The 21,814-nt window shown below is 35.8% G+C and overlaps 1 protein-coding gene across 11 annotated transcripts in view; it reads left to right on the top strand.

Moving 5' to 3' along the window:
• The window catches only part of STXBP6 (syntaxin binding protein 6), a 101,213-nt gene that overhangs the window by 63,894 nt on the left and 15,505 nt on the right, over positions 1 to 21,814 (top strand). For all 11 annotated transcript variants that reach the window (XM_086895968.1, XM_086895962.1, XM_086895963.1 and 8 more), the window contains 2 exons: positions 14,028 to 14,158; positions 15,918 to 16,083. In XM_086895968.1, coding sequence (XP_086752094.1) covers positions 14,028 to 14,158; positions 15,918 to 16,083 — 297 coding nt within the window. The remainder of the gene's footprint in view (positions 1 to 14,027; positions 14,159 to 15,917; positions 16,084 to 21,814) is intronic.

The following is a 21,814-nucleotide window of genomic DNA, read 5'->3' as shown; positions in this document are numbered from 1 at the left end:
ATAGAAGATGATGTGTTTTAAGATAAGACATGCATTTTTCCTAATTTTAGGCATAACTTCAAAAATAAATATCCTGGTTAAAAATGCAAAATAATCAAACTCCTTACTAGAAATAGCCATTCTTTGGCTTCTACATAAGTCACTATTCTGTGAAGTCCCGGTTCACCTCTTCAAGTGGCATTTAGGCATTAAAAACTAGAAAAAGATTACTTATAATGCTTACATTTATTTACTAACTGTCCTGTTACACTGCTCTCCAGGACTTATTTTTTTATAAATTTGAGGATTCTTAATGAATCTTAACATTTACTGGAACTGCTAATGATGCTGAAGTTACTTCTCTTCATGCTTTGGCTGAACTTTGTTGTCCTTTTGCTTCTTAAACCCATAAAACATCCAATCTTAAGTCCTCAGTATAGACAGTCATAAAAGGCTTGGTGTTGATTGCATCAGTTGATGAGTATAAAGTGGGTATAAAGGCCATATGTGTAAATTCAGATTGGGCTGGGACTTACACCTCTTGACAGCCTGTCAGCCAGGCTGGACAGATTGCAAAATATATCATAGTCTGTGGAGAGGGACTTCATGTCTTCTATCTTCAATAAATGGGAGAGGTCTCAGTAAAATAGGATATCTTCACTTAAGTCAGTTTTGCTTTTCATCTATTAATAGTGATACTTCTGAAACATAAAATTTCACTGTATTTAATTTTTTTTTAAAATCTGAGTCATATTTTCTCTGTGGAATTATAAAAGTGTTATTCACTAAAATGGGTTTTGAGGGATTAATTTTGTAGTGGAAATCACTGGACAAAGTTGTTGAAGATTAACCTAATTGACAAAACCTGCAACTTTCAAGGAAAGGTATTTTCTTCAAGAAGTTTTGACGCTTATTTGTTGGTCAGCTCTCATCCCATGATTTTTGAATGTTAAGTTAAAACAGTAGCTATGTGTGCCATTGATCTATAAGTATACCTTTTTCTTTCATAATGCTTTTGAGCTCAGAAGTCAATATATGTTAATTACATTCTGAATTTTATGACTTCAGTTCTTAGTTCATTGTTTGATCACATGGCAAATGTAATTTCAGAGGATGTTAGTCAGTAAACTTTTTTTCTTACATCGACTTAACATCTGTATCATTAATTGATTTACCAGGAATTTACTAATCTGCAGTGGCAATCCATAGCATTACTAATGGGAGGTGAAGAAAGTAGTGTCAGTTTACTTTATGATGGTGTCATTGGAAAGGCTATTTTTAGGCTATTGAAAGAATATAAAAATCTGTGGCAATAATTAACTTCATACATTTGTACACTTGAAAATATTGCTCTAGTATAGAGATTGACAGCAAAGAGGCATATAATGTGGTAAAATCTGTAAGTATCTTCTAAAATATATCCTTAATTCATGTAGAATATGCAGAAATAGTTAATGGAATATCTTAGGGGAAGTGCTTTGATGTAAGTTCTGATCAGTGTTCAGAATTTACTTTATGAATTGCCATAGCTGAGTATGAGTGCATGTGTTGCAGTGATACTGATTTTGAAAAGGTATTACTCAGGACACTGTAACATTTTTTTTGTCTGCAGCTATTAATAATTTAAGTAATGCAACTGTATTTTCATTAATTTATTTATTTATTTTGAAAAGGCCAGTTACTCTCTTTTGAGGAGAGCGTGGCTACCTGCTTATCTCTGTAGCTACCACTATAAAGGTTTTATTTGTTCAAGACTTTTGGCAAGCTTAAAGACTTTTATTTCACAAAGGGTAAAGGCTTAAGGAAACTGAAAATCCTATGGAGGTATTACTGCCACTACTGTAGCTCAAGTTAAAGCCTTTCTGTTCAGGTCTTAAGCAGCAAATTTTAATGTAGATCCAAGTCCTTGAAAAACACACTGTTATATTTAAACTAAGCAATTTACAGTCAAGATGACAGATTTTCTTCTTGGCTGTGCCATTTATCTGGTTTTATCAATGAGTATTTATGGATTACTCTTAACAGGTTAATTACAGGACAGCCTTCATGGACTAGGCAGCAGACAAGCCAACAGTCATGGTGATTCTTGGCTGTAACTGTGCAGTGGGAGAAAGCTATTAGCAGCAAATTTACAAGCTAGGAGGCTTAGAGTAATAGATTTTATTAATACTGTGTATTAAAGGACAGAAAAATCAAGCAAATTCTCTACTATACATAAAACATCAAAAGAGACGGAGGAACTTTTCTTTCAGAATGGGCATTTTCTGTATTAGAGGTATATAAAGCAGAGAATAAGAAAAATACTCCCAAGAAGTCATAACCAGCTGACAAAAACCCACTGTTTACAAAGGCAACTGCAAATACAAAAATGCATGTAACTTGCATAGTAATAAATTTCATACAAGAAAAATAGCAATTGTTTTGTATACGTTGAAAATCCAGTTGTTAGTCCTAGTGTTTGGAGATTCTTCTGTTTCTTTATATAAAGCTTAATATTGAATTGGGGGAAGAGAAAAAATGCACATTCTGGTAGAAATACTGGGTTTTTTTTTACTTTATTCATGTACCTTAATGCGTTTGCAGTTTTTACAGAGTGGTCAGCACAGTAAAAATGACGGGCATAAATGTTAAGGAAATAGAATTTGATCAGAAGTAAATGCTGACACCAAGTAAAAGTGCAGTTAAGTTGAGTAACAGAATTATTTCTGAGTAGCATGTAATTTCTATGTATTTTTAGAGTCCATTCAAGCTCTCATTATAAGCTTATGGAAAAATTACTTAAATTGAAAATTGTAAATCAAATTTAATTTGAAAATCTGCTCAGTGCTAGGCCCTTAAACACTATGTTTGGCATTACATAATTGGTGTGATTTTAAGTGTTAGACCATGAGCTTTCAATAATTAAGTAATGCTGAAGTAAAAATTGGCAATGGTAAAAATTATGTAAAACACTAAAAGACAGAATGTCTGTAGCTCACTATTCTGCATTACAGCAGTAAATTGGCTTGTAAAAGAATTTATGAATACCTGAGTAGTTCTAATATCACTCACTTGCATGGGAAGAGAGTCGTGTAGCACTGCTTTCACTGTCCTTGTAGGCAGATGGGGTAATTTGTATAGGACAGGTGGACTACGAGGTGAGGGGAGGAGCTGAGAGGAGCACAGGGCTCAAAGGTGTGATTTTGTGTCTGCTCATTGTCTTAATGGGATAGCTGCTGATTCTGGAGCCAGTCCAGTTCATGTCCCTTATCATTACTAGGATAGCAGAATGTGCTGTGTCCCTCGGGTTTGCGAGTGATTGGTGACCAAATTGGTGGGGAGGGATGTAGGATTTTAATAAGATGGCTCTAGATGTGGGAATGGGGCAACAGGAAGGGACTTTATGTTGTTTGGCCAAGACAACCTGTGTGAAATCTTGCATCTGGGCTGGACTAATCCACTGCTTGGGGTGGAGAGCTGCCTGTCGAGTCTGGAGAGGACAGGGAAAAAAATCACCACAGAAAAGTGAAGTTCTTAATTTGGTTTACTATCTTTTGCAATTAAGCAACCTGACTGAATGATAATGTTTGCCCCACTTTGAGCAGGGGTTTGACTAGGTGACCTCTAGAGGTCAGATTCACTTCTGTGATTCTGAATTGTATAAATGAGCAGGCAGCTATGGAAGAACTCTGGCATGTTTTGACAAAGTAATTCCAGTCTGTCATGAAATCGGGAATGTTTTGGTTATCTGAGTACTGTGCACAGGCTTCTTTAAAGCTTCATGATGGAATTGGTACAAGCAGCAAAACCTTTCCTAGAGAAAGAGCAGAATATTAGATTCAGATTAAATCTCTGTCAACAAGCTGGGTGCTTTCAAAGACTGTCACAAATACTAGTGGACATTTTTTTCCTGAAGATTGAGTTTGGATATCTCTCTTAGTCCTGAATTGACTTTGCTCTGAATGACAAGTACAATACATAAGAACTAGGATGCTGACAAATGCAAGGCATTTACTGAGAGATGAAAGGTTCTATCAAAAAAAAACCCAAAAAAAAACTAACTTGGTTTTATACTTGCTCCAGATAAGTATTGCCAAAAGTATCTCTGCTCAATCATAAATTAGTTGGTTATCTTTTCCAAAATTTAGCAGTGTAGTATGGCAAGATTGGAACACTATTATGCTGTGAGAGAAATTGCATTTGATTTTAACTTTCCAGAGTAATTTCCATGAGGAAATCTCACAGTCAAGTCTTAATTATTAAACTTGGTATTTGAATATTACTTCACTTTTCAGTGGTGGATGTCACACATTAGTTCTGGAACAGTTGGATGGACATGGTTTTATTTGGCTAGTTTCTGTATCCTGCTGTAGAATGGGTGGACCTGATGTGTTCTGCTTTAGGTTAAATGTGGCAACAGACATATGAAAGTGAACACAAATTACCTCTTTTTTCTCATGATTTAGGCAGCAAGTATGCTGAGCCTTCTCAAGAGATTGTGGTACATACAAGAAGCAACCTTAGGTAGATACAAGAAGCTGTTTAAGGTCTTCCATTTTAAACAAATCAGAATAATTATTTTCATCTGGTCTTGTTTAAACCTTCTAGTGTCTGGCTGGAAGAAATCAAATGCATTTTCCATATCAAGTGTGTTTCCAGAATTTCTTGTAAAACATGTTGCATGGTATATGTTATCCACCCTGTTACCTCCAATGCACTGCAAAGGACTGAGAAAAGTCAGTCACAAAACAGTACATTGTCATGAGACAAAAAAGCTGCAATGTCAGATTTCATTTTTCAGGTCGTGCATGCCTTTAGATCTGCTTGTGTTTAGAGTTCATTAATTTAAATATATAGTTTTAGAAAACCTGTTGATATTTTTGGTGGGCTTTTTCACATTTTAAGTGTCTTGCCAGATAGTGAATTTGCCTTATTGTATGCTGGTCTGCACCTCAGTTTCTACTGGAGGAAAGCTGAAAATTAGTTAGAAGGGTTAAGTACAGATGTAATGATCAGTTCATCCAGTGTAAAATTCACCCCTCTGATTGCATTTTGCAATGAGTACATAGTGACAGTAGTAGGAACAAACCTTCAAGGTGTTACAGTGCTGCTTGTAGTATCAGTTCTCTCTGTGCTCAGATTGTTGGCAATTTTTCAGCATTTCTTTGTACCCAGACTGTTCTTAGGGCCTTTTTTTATTTTTTTTCACCCCTCCCCCCTTTAAAGTGATTCTGCTGTATTTCTCCCAGTTTGGAGGATTATCTGTTCTCCAGATGCTAATATGGTTTAGGGATTTTTATTTTTTTTCACTATTGCAACATTGTATTTTTCCTCTCCGGATATATGGAAGAGCTTTTTTTAAATTTGACTGCAGTAGTACTAATGTTCCCTGTGGAACTGCCCACCACGACAGCAGGCAGCTCCATCCACTATAGATCTTGTACCAGCATTCACATCATGGCTGGAAGCTAAGGGGCAAGTCTGGTGTCTCAGGTTCAAACTGCTGGGTGTCCTAGACAGTGAAACTGCTTTAAGTATTTGAGATTATAGATCTCTCTGATCCAGACTTGCTATATATTTTATGCCTGTACTCTGGGTGGGTTTTTTCTCCTTTCACAGTCTTTCAGACTGTTGCATTTGTCTGCTTCAGAATATCTTTAGTCTTAACCTTTCGAATGTAGGAGAAATCCGGATCTGAGGAACAGCTCTTTTTTTTTTTTTTTTTTTTTTTTTTACTTCCACCTGGTTTTAATTTGGCTATAAATATAAATGTATTACTAATACACAAAATTTGCAAAAGAAATTAAGTGGTTTTTTGCCTCTGAAGGGCTGTTATTAGTGTACTGTGTCTAGGAACACTATGGATATTGCTTTAAAAAAAGTATTCTTCCCTCCGTGTAAGTTTCCTTTACATTATCCTTTGTGTACTGTCAACTCATTTATACTTTCACTGGCTGTTTTCTGGTAGGAAATTGGTCCAATACAGTCAGGCAAAATACACACTTTCAAATAATTCGTAATTTCAAATACGTACTCGTGCAGATAAAATTCTATTGTTTGAGTACTTTAAAACAAAAAAACAGGCATGGGTTTATTTCTGGCTTTCTGGAAGTTTTTTGTTTCAGATTGTTTCTTTTTTTTTGATAATTGGTACTTGGTAAAGTGAAATTGGAATGTACATCTGTAGTAGTAGCCTCTATTGCTGCCATCTGATAGTGGACAAAATTAGTTTAGTCTGCACAGACTTGTTAAATAACGCTTCAGTATTGACCTGGAACCCAAACTAAAACTTTAAAATTGTTCCAAACTGGAATTTATTTTCTCTTTTGGCTTCATACCACATTTCAGCCGTACCTTTAGGTACTGATATAAAATACTGATATATAAATACTGATATATTTCTGGGGTATTTATTGGCTTGAGGCTGTGTCTTTGTGTGCATTTCAATTTCTTCATAGCCTTAAGTGGTCGAAGTCTTGACAGACTTTTTTAGTTGTTTATATTGAGATTTAAGTGTTTTCATACCACATGTGTATGTGAAGGGTTCTCTAGAACTCACTCCAGCAATCTGAGTTGTAAGTGTATGGAATAATTTGCCCACTGCTGTTCAGACTTAGGCCATTGTATAGCAAATGCTGGAGATTTTGTCTTGAATAGCTGTAATAGTTCTTTCTTGCATCTGCTCATAGAAAATATTATTTTTTAGTAGCAGTCTCATCTGCTGTATTTTAGGTCATCATTGATTCAGTGCAAAACCAAGAAAAACACATTTTGCTAAGTAACTTCAAAAGCTTCAGTAAACCCTCTACCCTGTCACAAGAGGATTCTCTTACAATATAGGATCTTAAAAGTCACTGACCAGTTTGTTTCAGAACCTGAAGCCTCTCAAGTTACCTCAGCAAGCATAGAAATGGAGCACTATTTGTTAAATACCATGTTCTTTGTATGAGTTACTGAGTAACAAATTCAGTCTTTCATTTTCCAGAGCCTCTTCCTGCCTCTCAGGACACTTGCTGTGAAGTTCAAACATTGTTTTCAGGCTGGTGAGGTAATTCCTAGTGTACTCTCTGCTGCAGATGCACATCTGTTAACTTGTATGGGAATTATGCCAAATTCCACTTAAGTTCACAAGTACTTTTGTGGAACTGATTTTAATTGGTTCCTCACAGTTTCAGGTGCTGAAGTGACCAGAATGTGATAAAAGGACAACCCACACACATATTCACTATGGTCTGTATCTTGAGCCTGGATTTTTAAGCTAAATTGAAGTGAGATTTTCTGCAGTGAGCATAAATGCTTACAAGGTGATTTTGAAGTATCATGTTCAGCAAAGTCTCTGTAGGATGCTGCCTTCCTTTTAAGGAAAAGAGAGCAAAAAAGATTGAAGGTATGAATGATCCAGACAAATAGAGTGAATTGAAATTCTCAATCACTAAATATTCTCCAATTAAGAGACAAACCTCTATTGTGCCAGGACAAGGTGAACTACTAATATAAAATGCTCTAGGTCAGGATCAGCACGAGCTCTATTCTAATTGAGAGGTCCCTAATGAAGATTTTGGTGTCTGGGTTGTGAGAAATTTGTCATTCTTCCCTGGGACCTGGCTGGAATATCTGTTACCTTTCCTTACAGTAACCCTGCCTCAGCAGATCTGCCTGAGCACCATCCTGTTCTCTCAACTAGGTTTTAACTAAAAACATACACACAATAGATCTGCTGGTTTTGACTAGAAAGATCTTGTGTCCTCAAATGTGACTGTGTGCAGGAAAAAGGAGGTGGGAAAAGTTTTGAAAGTTGGCTGCGTTGCAGTATAAAGTAGTAAAAGGCAATTCAAACAAAACCTGGAAGTTCAGTCATCATTCTGGAAGTGAAAATGTGTTTAATAAGATTCCTTTCCAGATATTTGCAGTTAAGCAGAAGCTCTCTCTCTGGTGACAAAATGAAGTCTGCCATTCTTGCCACTGTTGCCTACATTTGTGTATATAACTGCCACTAGGAAAAGCAGTTGGCTTGATATCAGTAACTTAAACTATATGGCTGTTGTATTTGAAGAATAATTTAAGCAAGATATCAATTTAAAACTGAAAATTTTATATATTTCTATCTTTAAAATTTTGATAGAAAAGAAAGATGAGGCTTCTGTAATGGATGTGGATGATGTGGGCTTCAGGTGCTTGAATAGCCAAAATCTGGTTTTGAGGATAAATATTTACATGGTTCTGTGAAAAAGAAATATCTCTGGGGAAAAAAACAAAGCAAGATATTCTGCTTCTAAGTAGCATTTTTTTGTTAATACAGTTATGTTGGAAGGCAAACAGGCGCTCACTTCAGGCATGTAACACTTCATATGGTGTCATACGCATGAATAAAAAAAATGTACTTTTTCATTGCAACTCAAAGCACTATTAATTTTTTTGTTTGTTTTTTTGTCTGGTTGTGTTGTTTTGTCACATTTAAAGTCACCAGAACACTTTTTTGTCTAGTCCTTTATCTTGGGAAGATACAATACATATCTCAACCTGAATTTCCAGGTTAACCAATTTTTTTAATACTTGATTTTGCTTTTACTGTTCAACAGATAAAGATAACTTGCATGTAGAAAGAAAATTTATTACTTGTATAAAACTACATTTTGAACATTGTATGAATATATGTTAACTAAGAGAGCAGCATTTCCATACATTTTTGTCCTGAAGCATGAGGCTGGCAATTTGTTATGGGCAGTGATGGAGTGGAGCTGATTTAAGCAGAGAGATGATGCATATTGTTATCTGAACTGTTGGGAAGGGCTGTGGGAAAACCACTATGTGTTTAGACTTAGGAGTAGTTTGCCTCTTTTGTATCTGAAAGCTTCTCTTTTTTCCAAATTGATGTCAAAACATTATGCTGTGCCTAAAGAAACAGAAGGAATTAATGTTTGGTTACACTGCTGTGTATTTAGGGCCACTTACATCCTCATGTCCTATTTGGCAAGTGAAGAAGGTGGGACTGTGCTGCTTGTCCCCGCTTTCAGCTCTTTACATTCCAGATGGTGAGAAAGCAGCACTGTCAAATGAAGGAAAGAGGAAATATGGGCAAAAAATAGGAGATGTCATTCTGAGAAGTCAGGCCTCGACTTATGAACATTTTGACACCCGGCAAGACTTGACCAGCAAGCGGGAATTTAAACCTGCCCCAGTTTTAGCTGGTCTTGTATATTTTCAGTGAAGCTAGCTGTCTTTCTCTGCAAATGTATCCTTTCTTCTCTCTGTACCTAAAAAAAAATTAATCCTGCAAGTGGCAACATAAGTCTTGAGTTTGCTTTACCACCGTCTTTTCAGAGCATCCTTTGTAATATAGAAAATAGAGGTCTAAGAAGTGTGGCAGGTGTGCAGGAGGTAATAGTTGGACAATCGCAGTGGGAAGGCTCAAAGTTCTAGAATTAATTCAGGCTTCACATTAAATCAGTATTAGTTGAAACTGTTCCGAGAAAACATGAAACACTACAAGTTTTGGTGCTCAAACTCAAAGCTCAGATTCCTAAAATTCATATGATATGCTGAGTTTCATGTATCTGGGTCTTATTCCTCCTAAGTCAGAATGCACCTGTTTGTTCCATCTTAGTTCTCAGCTTCTACAATTTTTCTGGTTGTAGGAAAGTTACTGTAGGAAAATCTGGAAGTTGCCTGCCAGGACCATGTTTGAGGACCATGTCACCTGACCAGTAGTAGCTTGAACTACCTTGCAACCTTGTAGAATAGAGTAATACAAACTTCTACTATCATAAGGGTTATGGGGATGTGTTATTTAGTGTCCTTTCCTCTGCCTAGTCTTCATTTCCTTTGGGAAAAAAACAGGGAGGGTAAGATTTTGAAATGTGAAAAGCTTATTATGTTGGAGGAATAGAAATAGATCATCTTTTATCTCATGTATCATTTTAAATTAAAAATCATTTTGTCATCATTTATCTCACGTATTTTGTCCACACTGCTACAGCTTCTTATTTTGAAGGCACGGTGTTACAGTTTTAAAAAAATGCAAAGCAAGCAAAAAACCCACTTAAAATTGAGGTATAACTTACATTGGCTTTTATTAAGATAGATAATGATTATGTAAGATCTTAGCAAAAATACATAAATGATTTGTCAATGAGGAAGTGTCTCTAGATGTATGCAATTGCTTTCACATTTTTTTAGAAAACACTTTTTACATGTTTGCAAGATAACTCCCACTCAGTGGCTGGGGAAGTGCTTTAGCTTTTTAAGCAACATAATGAGCAGCTAGCGAGGATGGTTTTCTGGGCTGCCAAAGGATTTCTCAGAGTTGCGGTGGCTGCCATATCACTGTCGAGCTGTCATGGATAAGTGATGCTTTTAAAGCGTGTTTGGTGGGTTCATGAGTGGCTGGGTTTTTGAATGCTATAGAAATGTTAGCTGTTTCCTAAAATACTGAGACACAAAAGGTGAAATGCAACTAAGATCTCTTTGGCTGTGCACAGTAATCATGAGTGTGTGATGTAAAGGAGGAACTGCTGTTTTCCCAAGAGAATTGCATCATTTAGCTTAAGACTGAATTTCTGCCTAAGGTGATGACATACCAAAGATCCTTGTAGGTTCCTTCATAGAAGAGTAGCCCTCTTGGCCTCTCCCAGAATTATGTGGTTGATGATACAGGAACAGTCATCTAATCAAGATGCCTTTTATAGTTCATCACTAATAGGCATTTTCAGGAGTTGATGAAGTTTGGAAATGTAATGTGAACCTTTCACTGTAGTGCAGAGCACTAATGGTTCCAAATGAAGACAAAGCTGCTGTTCATTGATTATTAAAAGTGCTGGATGGAGAAATTAGGAGAAGTAGATTTTGGTTATGTCAAATGACCCAGTTTATGGAGATGCTGAGATTAGACATTTAGTGTGTAAGGATCATCTGTAAAATTTGTGTTCTCACCTTGACAGATGTAATGCCCCCTGTTTTCAGGAGCACTTGAATGTATGTCATGTAGAAGTGTTCAGAACAATAAGAAGCTTGCTGTATTAAAGTTTAAGACTATAAATTTCGTGATTGGTTATCCATGAGACTCGGAGGGGGAAAACAAGTGTTCGATCACACAATCTGTCTAGTGCTTCCTGGTGTCAAACCCTTTGTTTTGCAGAGCCACTAGTGTTATTTTTATGTGTGACTTACATATAGTATGCACAATTTTTTCTTTTTAATGCATAACTCATTTAGCAGATCATTGCCCATTTTGCATGGAAAGAGAATAATCCACAGGCCATAAAAGTTGAGCCACTGTTGAATAGCTTTTGATTAGTACTGCTTTGTAGAAGATATGAAACTTGGTCTAGTAGATTGCTGTAAATAGTTTCAAAGCGATCACTGGAGTTGACAAAAAAGACATGAATACATACAAAGATTAAATTTAGAGAAGATAGGCACATAAACCTGTACAGCTTTTGAGTTTGTTTCTCACTCAGTACTGTGTGGATTTGAAGTAGAAGCAGAACCTGGTATACCCTTTAGGTATAGCTGGGGTTTGTGACACCCCTGCTTATTGGGAGTGTTACATTTGCATGCCTAGGCCATGGAGTAAGCAATGAATATTTAATACTAATCTCACTTCTTAGTAATAGCAGCCTTTGCATTTCAGTAGTCATTTAGGTCTAATTTTGCTGCTGCCTTTCTGATACTACATTGATCTTCTGTGTTCTGTACCATTTGATGTAAGATTCTAAATCATTACTTCACCTGCACCAGTTTGGCTCTCAGTGCTTCCATGGTCAGTGAGATTTCTGGCAATCTGTTTCCTACATTCTTGTCAATAGGCTGATCAATATACTGAGTCCATCTGTGCTTTCCATTCCAAGACAGCTTCTTAAAAACAATTATCTGCCTTGTGGAATGCTAGTATCTCTTTTTTTTCTTTTTTTCCCCTACTAAAATTTCCTTGGAATTAATTTTCTGTTTATTAAGTTTAGTTCTCATAAGGGTATTTGGACTTTCACAGAACTGAAAACATCTAAATCTGAGATATTGAAAAGAGCTTTTCATATTAATCTGCTTTTGTTAATCTATTCTAAAGTACCTTTAACATCAAGACACTGATCTGTGCATTTTTAAATTTTCATCCAGATAACCAATATTAACTTTATAACTTCATGGAATGATAAGGTATTACATCAGTATTTACTTACAGTTTAACTGAGTCCCTGGGCACAGAAGTGCACGCAGCATGCATTTTCAGAATGGGAAGCCTCTTACTTTTCCTAGTTATTTGGGCAAATGAAGTGCACAAAAATAAGCAAGCTTGCTGTTTAAGTCTTGATTATTTTAGAAGCTTTCTTTAACTGCCAGCATGTAAAAGCAGAGAAAAGCAACTTTTCCAATAATACTCTTATTTGGCAAACCATATGGGTAAAATTATTTTTGGAAAGAGTTTAAGTAGAAAAAAAAAAAAGAAAAAGATGACACATCAGCTTTAGTAGATTATGCAATACAATGATTATACAAATTATTTCTTCACAGAAAGTGGAAATGTGTTTGGGAGTGACTTAACGTGCAGCAACAGATAAGTAACATGTAAATAAAATACACATTTGACTACAGGAAGTGTAAAAGGTGCTTATCGAACTTCCATGGAGTTATACTGATTAAAAGAATATTAGAGGAAACATGTAGTGCACAAAGTCAGTTTTCCTGCTGTTGAAAAGTTTCCCTTATTAAGTACTCTTTGAAAACCCAATTTGGACTTAATGATACACTAATTTGAGCATTATATTGCCTTTTTTAATTTTTTCCAAAATCAGAGAAGTCATCTTCTTTGTGGTTTTTAACATACCTTTTGTTTCTAATAAGTAATATCATTCTTATCCATGGTTGTTGTTTGTGATACCTTAATATTTGGAAGGGGTGGTGTCAAGCAAACTCTTTTCCTTAATTCTTATACCTGTGTTTTTCACAGACTATTATTGTCTGATGGATGGATTGATGGATTTACAGTGGAGTAGGTGCATATACTACCTGTATATGAGACCTGTGTCTCTTGACTGGCAACCAAATGTCACAAATGTTGGTGTTACACAAGCATGACCTAGATGTGCCATGTTGTGAAAAGACTGGAAAAACATTTTATTTTTTTCAATAAGCAAGATGAAATTCAGTCTAAAGTAACAGGTTTATTTAATAATGTGATTATACTTACATGGTCATATGTTTGGGTTTTTTTTCCCTTCTGTTTCCTAAATTGAGATGATGAGAAAGAAATTATTAATACTCAGTGCTGAATATGAGAAACACAAGCAAAATAGTGAAATTTGCTTATGGAGGAAAATGGGGAAAAAAGAACAGTAGGGGAATTGATGGCGCACCTCTCCTGTGAGGAAAGTCTGAGAGAACTGGGTTTGTTCAGCCTGAAGAAGAGAATGCTTTGGAATGACCTAATTGCAGCCTTCCAGTACCTGAGAGCCTACAAGAGATCTGGAGGGGGACTTTTTACAAGAGCATGTAGTGATAGGACAAAGGGAAATGGCTTCACAGTGGAAGAAAGTAGATTTAGGTTAGATATTAGAAAAAAAAATCTTTACTGGGAGGGTGGTGGGGCAGATTGCCTGGAGAGGTGGCTGATGCCCTGTCACTGGAGGTGTTTAGGACAGACTGGATGGAGCAACCTGGTCTAGTGACAGGTGACCCTGACCATGGCAGGGAGATAGGAACTGGATGATCTTTAAGGTCCCTTCAAACCCAGGGTGTTCTGTGATTCTGTGATTGTAAGAATGGAATGGAAAGACGTTTGTTGTCATTCTGGGTTTTTTTACAGGATGTTGGTAACTTAAGTTGATAATGGCTGAAGTATATCCAATTTGGACAGCTTGTTTGGCATCTTACCACCATTCTGACAATAGGGAATATGCTTTTCAGTGTAGGTTGTCCTGGAAAGAGAAAGCATTCTGCTGTCAGAATCGGTGACATGTATTTGCTTCGTGGGACACTGTAGAAAATACACCAACAAAACAGCTACTGCTAAGTGAAGTAAACAGCATGTTCCTGAATCACAAAGCCCATTTCAGTTATATGTTTTTCTGTATGTTCAGTGACGAACAAGAAACCAGCTCAAGCATCTATTACGAAGGTGAAGCAATTTGAAGGCTCCACGTCATTTGTCAGGAGAACACAGTGGATGCTCGAGCAGCTTCGCCAGGTCAATGGTATAGACCCTAATCGGGTGAGTTTGAACAGTTTTCTAGAAGGTGAAAATTGAGCTCTTAGGTCATTGATTTGTGAACCAGGTGTTCCTTCTATTCAAAAGGCATCTGAAAATCTAAGATACAGGTTTAAGTTCAAATTCTCAAAAAATAACTAAGTGGAATATGTGAAGTAAGTTTTAATGGGAGGAGGCTAAAACTCATTCATATGGGTTTTTTCTTCTTGTCTTTCCATACTTCTCTTACTTTTTTCTCTTTTCTTTGTAAAGAGCAAAGTATGAGCCTTGTTTGCTTCAGCTTTAAGCCTCTTGGGGTCTACTTTGGCATGCAGCTGTGCTGTGAGATAGAGCAATAGGTAGAAGCAAGTACAGAAGAGGTTGCTGAGATTCAAGTTTGTGAAATCTTGTGAATCCTGCATTTTTTCTAGGACAGTCCTCTCCTCAGATATTTCAGCATTTCTCATCTTATGCTAGAAAATATAGTCTTTTATCTTCAAATGGCGAGTGAACATGGATTTAAACAAAAAACTACCTAAAATAAAACAGATCAACCCTATATTAAATACCAGTGGAATTATTCCTTTAATTTGGACAATACAGCCCACCTTATGCTATCTCAAGATAAAGTTGTACCAAAATGTGTTAGGCTTATGAATACAGTTCTCCAGAACTAAAACAGCATAATTAGAAGTTGAAAATGTGGCTCATACTATGTGCTCACAAAGTGATTTAGTGTTCTTTTTATAGCAAAATATTTTTGTGAATAACTTCCTTGGTTCCTTCAAAGTTGTGCTCTGACCTAAGTGTCTTAACTATGGTGCACCAAATTCTGTCACTACCCAAGTCTTGGTTAGCACCCAAGTGCCAAGTCTAGTTACTACCTAAAGACTTGGTACAAAAAAGAAGCCCTTGGCCACTGCCCTGTGAAATGCGAGGAGTGGAATTATATTTTCTGTGGGTAAAGGAGCTATGAAAACAAGCAAAATGACAAACAGGTAAGGCATAAGAGTTTTAGACCCTTTAACAGCATCTGCTATGCAGCTATGTATACCTAACAGATTGAAAGTCCTACCAAGCTCTTAAGCTTAGAAATGTTTCTTTTAAACTCATCTCTCTGTGAATTCCTAGTGTCATCAGTTAGAGAAGAACATTTACCAGATTAGAGTGAAAAACAGTGTTTCAAAAATACTAAATATATAGCACAACTTCTTGTATAAAATCCTTTTATTTTGACAGCCAAATCTGCTATAAAGCTGCACTGTGATTTGTTCTGGGAGTGGCCTTTTGTTCACATTATCCTGTGTCTTTTGCAACACTTTGTGAAAATGCCCTAAATGCAATAACTAAGATTTGTTATTTACTTAGGACTTTGCTTATTTGTTTGGTTGAGCATGGAGAGCAGAGCAACATCTTCTATAACATAATGTGTCCATAGATTTTGTGTTGAGAGGCATGAATGCTTGCATAATATGGAAGACACAAATATATATCTGAAGATAGGGTTTCTTAGGAGAATTTGACTTTTAATGTTTTGATATAAATTTTTTGTTTTCAGATATTTTTGTTATAGCTGACTATTCCTCATTAAAAATAACAATAGGAAAAAAAACTTCCTGCCTGTTTGGTCTTTTTCATTCAAAAATATGCAGTAATACCAGGATGGTTATTAGTTGCATAAACTTTCTGCTTTTTGCAACACAATGCATTTTAAAAAATACCTTTCTCCAAATCATTTTTAGAACTTGAATAACAGTCTGGTTTTTGTTCTTTTTTCTTCTAGGATTCCCCAGAATTTGATTTACTGTTTGAAAATGCATTTGACCAATGGGTAGCAAACACAGCTTCAGAAAAATGCACATTCTTTCAGATTCTACATCACACTTGTCAGAGATACCTTACAGACAAGAAGCCAGAATTTATTAACTGCCAATCTAAAATTATGGGAGGTAAGTGAATCAAAGCTTAATACTTTGCAGTTGGACATTAAATGATTTGCATGTGATTTATTCAGTGTTCAGATAGGCTTGCAGCCTAACAATATCTTGAAATCATGGGTCTGAATGTGCTAACTTAGCAGTAAACTTCTAGGCTTTTCAGCATTTCTCCAACAAGCACCACTTCTCAGTCTTCTGTTACCTTTTCATTCATTTCATTTTAGCTACTGAAACCTATAACAGATAGTGAAACTGATAGCTTTGCCAGTCAATCGTTTTCTCTTAGTGTCTTCACAAACTAAGAAAAAATGTGCAGAATTCCTTGTCTTCTGTTATTCTTTCCTTTTCCACATTTATAAGATTTCCTTAGTTTTCTTTTTGGTGTGGTGGTGAGGAGGGAACTGCATTAATGTGTGAAGATACACTCTACAATTTTTCTATTTCATATGTGAAGTCTCATGTTGGTTATCTGTTTGCTAATGTTTCTCACTTCAATCCTTCCTGCAAGTAAGTTGTTATTAACAAGATACAATACATTTTGCCTTTGAACTTGTATTGTTCTCCTAAGCTTGACCTGTCCAAAATTTAGCTCCTGGTTCAATTGTCCCAGTTATTTACTTTATCCTAAATAAGTGTTGTCACAGTGGAAAAAAAATTGCCACTGAGATTCATAAATATATGCTTAACTTCTACTTTTTCAACAAGCACTAGACCCTACCATGTCCCATGAATCACACCCACATTCTCCTTGTGACAACTTTGTAGATAAAGTGGGAATATTCTGTAATCCTCTGATAGCAGCTGGTGACCATTTCCATATTCCTTGCATGTCATTCTGAGTGGGCACAGGTCCAGTCTGTGTCTGTGCATACACATGCAGTGCTGCATCGAGACATTGTATAGGAACTAAAAAATCTCCTCATGGGTACAGTGCTTCTGCTGTTCTTCACACTATCAACCTTTTCCTCACACTGTGTGATACACTCCCTGTGGGTAGGTTTAAATTTGACAGGAACTGCAAGAACTGTAAGCCAAGTAATAGTTGACCCTAAATTTAAGTGACTTGCTGTATCAGCATCACTGAGACAGCTGTTTGTATCAAAACCCGTTTAGTCCAAAACCTGAAATATCAAGAGGTATTTTCTGGAAAATATGTTGAAATGTGTTGTCAAGCTCAAATTCATTCTGACTACAGAAAGTAAGATGTAGCTAAGCAAACCAAAGAACATACACCTGAGAATATAGATTGAAATGCATTATATCCAATTGATAATTTACAACTTGGATTTTTTTTGTTGTTACTGTTAGGTTAGAGTATTTTGCTAACTAGTCAAAGCAGTATATTCAAATCATACTTAAATCTTAGTGTGGTCACATTTTAAGATGGGGCTTGCCACTTCATCCCCTCAACCAAGGTAACATAACATTTTAAGTGATGTTCTTGTGAACTTTCTGGGGATGTGAAAAGTAATACTTTTTCTTTTGGATGGTTAGCCAGTTTAACTTCTAACACTCTACAAAAATTTTTAAAAGCATACTATGGTCCATATGGTTTTTTAAGTCATTATACAGATATGCCCGTATACAGATATGTAATGTATATCTTGTAGCTCATGCATATTTTCAAAAATAAAATAAATTGCCATCAAAGAGCACTTTTTCCTAAGTGAAACTGAAGATGAAAGAACTTGAAGGGCTTGTTTAGAAGCCTACTTATCTTACTACACCTTATTCCTTCCTAAAGGATAAGAGTGAAGAAAGTAAAATTCATGCTGCTCCTGTTTCTGCAGGAAGTGCTTAGGAGCTTAGCTTCAAATAAATAAGGGTGTTCCTGTGGAACTCCAGACCCTCTTCATGGCCTTCCTCCTTTTACCTCCTTTCTTTCTCACACAGACACACACACAGACACACACACACACACACAGACACACACACACACACACACACACACACACACACAGTTACCCCCTAAAGACCACAGCCCTGCCACTGAGTCTCCTTCTTCAGAATCATTTTTTGCCTTATTTTTATTCATGTTTTGTGAAAGTATAGTCTGCAGAGTTAAATAGTCTAGACTGTTTTCTGTAACTTGATCAATGACATCAGTACATGCAGCAGTATAAGAACTGACTGTGAAGGTGTGGGTGCTAATTCAGAGAACAAATTCAATTTTAGGCAGACTGTAGCAAGATTCCTCCTTCTGGTGTCTTATACTAAATGTTTCAAGTTAGTCTTGTGTTTAGAATTTAGGTGAGCCCTCTCCATAACTTACATGCATTCTGGATGTTATGGTGGAGAAGAAAGGCAGACTTTGGGGCTAGAGGACTTTTTTGACTGAGGTAGGAAATATTTTCCCATTATGTACCTATATAACATACAGGTTCTGATTCTGGAATGAGTCTCATTTGGAGTAGCTTTGTGTTACGTTATTTGGTGGCCATGTAAGTCTCATTGTATTGCTTTTACATCAGTTAATATAAAAAGGAAAGTTGGGGGTGGCTGGTGTGCAGAAATTGCATCACTCAGCGGTTGTGTTCATTAGAAGAGTGAAATTCTTCTTCTCATACCATTAAACTAACATTGAGGATGCATTTGCCTCGTTTCTGGATAGAACTTTGAGATACAGCATTTGAAGTTCTTCAGAGATTAACTCTGGGCTTGCAATAAAGAGCAAACATTTGCTGCCACCTTTAGATGCATATTAGAAATGCATTTGGTTTTAAGCTTTGTCCTACCTATAGTCATTGGTATTTAACAATTGTTCTGCTGAATTAATCAAAATATTCTTGGAAACCTAAAATGATGACATCTTTACCTTTGTAACCTTTTTTGTAGGGCACCCTGCAGGAGTTATTAATAAATCACTTTTTTTTTCCTCCAAGAAGAAAATGCCAGTGCAAAAATGGTAATGAGTACTTTTCCCATACCCTATTACTTATCTTGGCTTACTACATTTGAGACCTGCTAAGCACATAGCGGTGTTTACTGTACTGAGCAAGATTAATGACTGACTAAAGGAGATGAAGGAAAATTTGTGTTTGGAATTGCCCTGAGCATCCTGATCTAGTGGGTGGCATCCCTGTCCATGGTGGGGGTTTGGAAATAAATCATCTTTGTCCCTTCTAACCCAGGCCATTTTATGATTCTGTCAATTAGGATGGGAAAAAAAGCAATTGTTGCCCTCTGCTGTCAAAAACCTGGTAGCTGGTTGTTCGTTTCAGTTCTTACTTGATAGACATTGAAAAAAGTGTGTATTTGAATATACTACTCTTGCAGACATTTGCTTGTAAATTAACTCTGATGGAAATGAATTTGATCCCCAAAAAATTCAACAACAAATATGAATTATCTGCAATATCTGTTATTTTGGTGGCGTTTTGCTGATTTGAAATGACCAATCAAATTTAGCCATGTTCCCATACAGGTTTTGCAGTTCATTTAGGTATTTCTTGCCAGAGTATACCAAATACTGTTATTGTCATTCTAGAGATTAAAATATTAGAAACTAATTTTCTTCTGCCAAAGACCATTTCAGGTGCTTTCTTTTATGCCCTGCTATTCATGTCAAGATTAATTCTGCTTTGCAGTTTTACTTAACTATATGTATTTTAGTAATCTTAAACATAAATGCCATGTATTGAGATTAGTGAGATTAGAATGGATAAGAATAGTTGAGATCTTTTTCCATAGAAATTTGGCATATAATCAGTGCTCTAAATTAACTTCTAAAAGGGGAACCTTGTAAAAAAAAAAAAAGGTACATTATGTTCTTGCAAAATCTGTAGAGATACATAGCTTGAGAAGGGGCATTCATCATTATAAAGGTTGGTTCCTTTTTCTGATCTGTATAACTCTGAGACAGGGCAATGTAGAAAGCATTAAGCAATGTATTTGCTTGGCTTTCTGAAGATTGAAGGTCTAAGCGAGGTGTTATCTTCAAGATGCAGAACATTGCTGTTTGCCATAGAAATGGGATTCTTTTTTTTTTTTTTTTTGTACTGAATTGTTAGGTTTTGATGTTTACAGAGCCAGACTATAGTTCTGTGCTTTGTTATAGTTATTGATTCTGAAAGTTTCTGGTTGGTTAGACTGTCATGAAATCTTAATTATTATTGAAAATATTGCTTACTTAAGTTAGCATTAATTTTACAAATATGTTCGATTAGAATTTAAAATTTTACATGTTTAAATACATTTTTCAGTTTGGAAGGCAGGTAAAGGTTGTGTTAATATGAAATTGATCCTAGTTAGGTATTTTCTTAATCTATAACTAATACACATTATACAGTAACAACCTGTCCTGGCATCAATGCCAGTAATTAAGAACATTAATGGGAGAAGAAGATAAGATTTTCTGTAAGGCATTTGTGACCTGTCCATTCAGCTCTTAATCCTTCTTCTGTATATTTTCTAGAACTGCTAGAAATGTAAAACAGAACTGCTTTTTTTCTTTCTTTTAAAGAAAGAAAAAAAAGCAGTCCTAGGTGACAGGCAAATGAAATCTGTAAAAGGGAAAATTAATTCCTAATTTCAGTACTTTGACTAAACTTATAAATTGTGTTGATGTAGGAAGGTGGAGACATCAAATTCTATGGTGCTGTTGAACCCTAGAAGAATCCCAAAGTGTGTGAATGTAGTTGGCTTGGAAAACTATAAATAACAGCCTGCTTTTACTTTTGTTTTTTGTTTTTTTAATTTTAACATTTATTGGCACTAAGATCAGATCATGACCGAAAAAAAAAAAATTAAATATAAAGAGAACAAAAAAAACCCTTAGCTATGAAAATCCTACCTATCCTACCTACGACAAGGAAAAGTAGGCTGGCTCCCATGTTGCATTGCAGAGAATGAACGCTAGGGATCACATCCTCCAGCTTGCAGTTAAGATAAAATACAACTGCTTGGACTCATAAAATAATGATATTGATAAAAAGTTTTCTTCTTTGACTTCAAACAAAAAGCTAGTTTTTAGGCATCTAGGATCTTTCATTTGGTCTCTAAGTGAACACATGTATGAAAGCTTGCTCCTAACCTAGGTTTGTAAGCTCTTTAGACTTCTGATATTGAAGAGGTAAATTTAAAATACAGAACTGTAAATCACCTGTCTAGATAGCAGATAAAGATAAAAATGTCTTCCAGGCTACTTAAGCCATTTGAAAAATAACTCTCAAAATTTAGTTGCAATTACTTGATATTTTGATATTTATGGGTTAGCATTATTGTTTAATATAAAATATTAAGAAATAGAACACAGTGTGTAGTCTTGGTGATGTCTTAGGTCAAAGTGTTGGATTTTTCAGAATTACTTATTAAAGGATTGTTTCAGAATGCCCACTGTGGCACAACAGCAATTTTCTAAGTAGGTAATTTATTGATTTTCTGTCTCTCTCTTCACAGTATTTAAACTCACTCATAAAATGCAAAACAGATTGAATGTACATCAGCTTCACTCATGGTAGACTTTATTGCATTGCATATTTTTCTTCATTAAAATGATACATAGTTGATGGATCTGTATAACATTTTCTGTTCCCTCTCTACTTCCACACCACTAACACCAAATGTTTTTTTTCCGTGTTTGCTTTTATTTACATTTGGCAAAGATACAAAATCGCTACATTGGTCAGGTGCTGTTTTTGCTTATCAGTACATACCCTCAGTTTGCACACCTATATAAACACTATTCTTTCTGTTACTTTGTCCCCTCCTTCCTTCTCCTCTAAAGGCTCGTGCTAATTTGAAG

The sequence above is a fragment of the Cyanistes caeruleus genome, chromosome 6 (genome assembly GCF_971803275.1).
Source record: "Cyanistes caeruleus chromosome 6, bCyaCae1.hap1.1, whole genome shotgun sequence".
NCBI lineage: Eukaryota > Metazoa > Chordata > Aves > Passeriformes > Paridae > Cyanistes > Cyanistes caeruleus.
The sequence above is the reverse complement of the archived record's forward strand: the minus strand, read 5'-3'. Positions and strand labels throughout refer to the sequence as shown.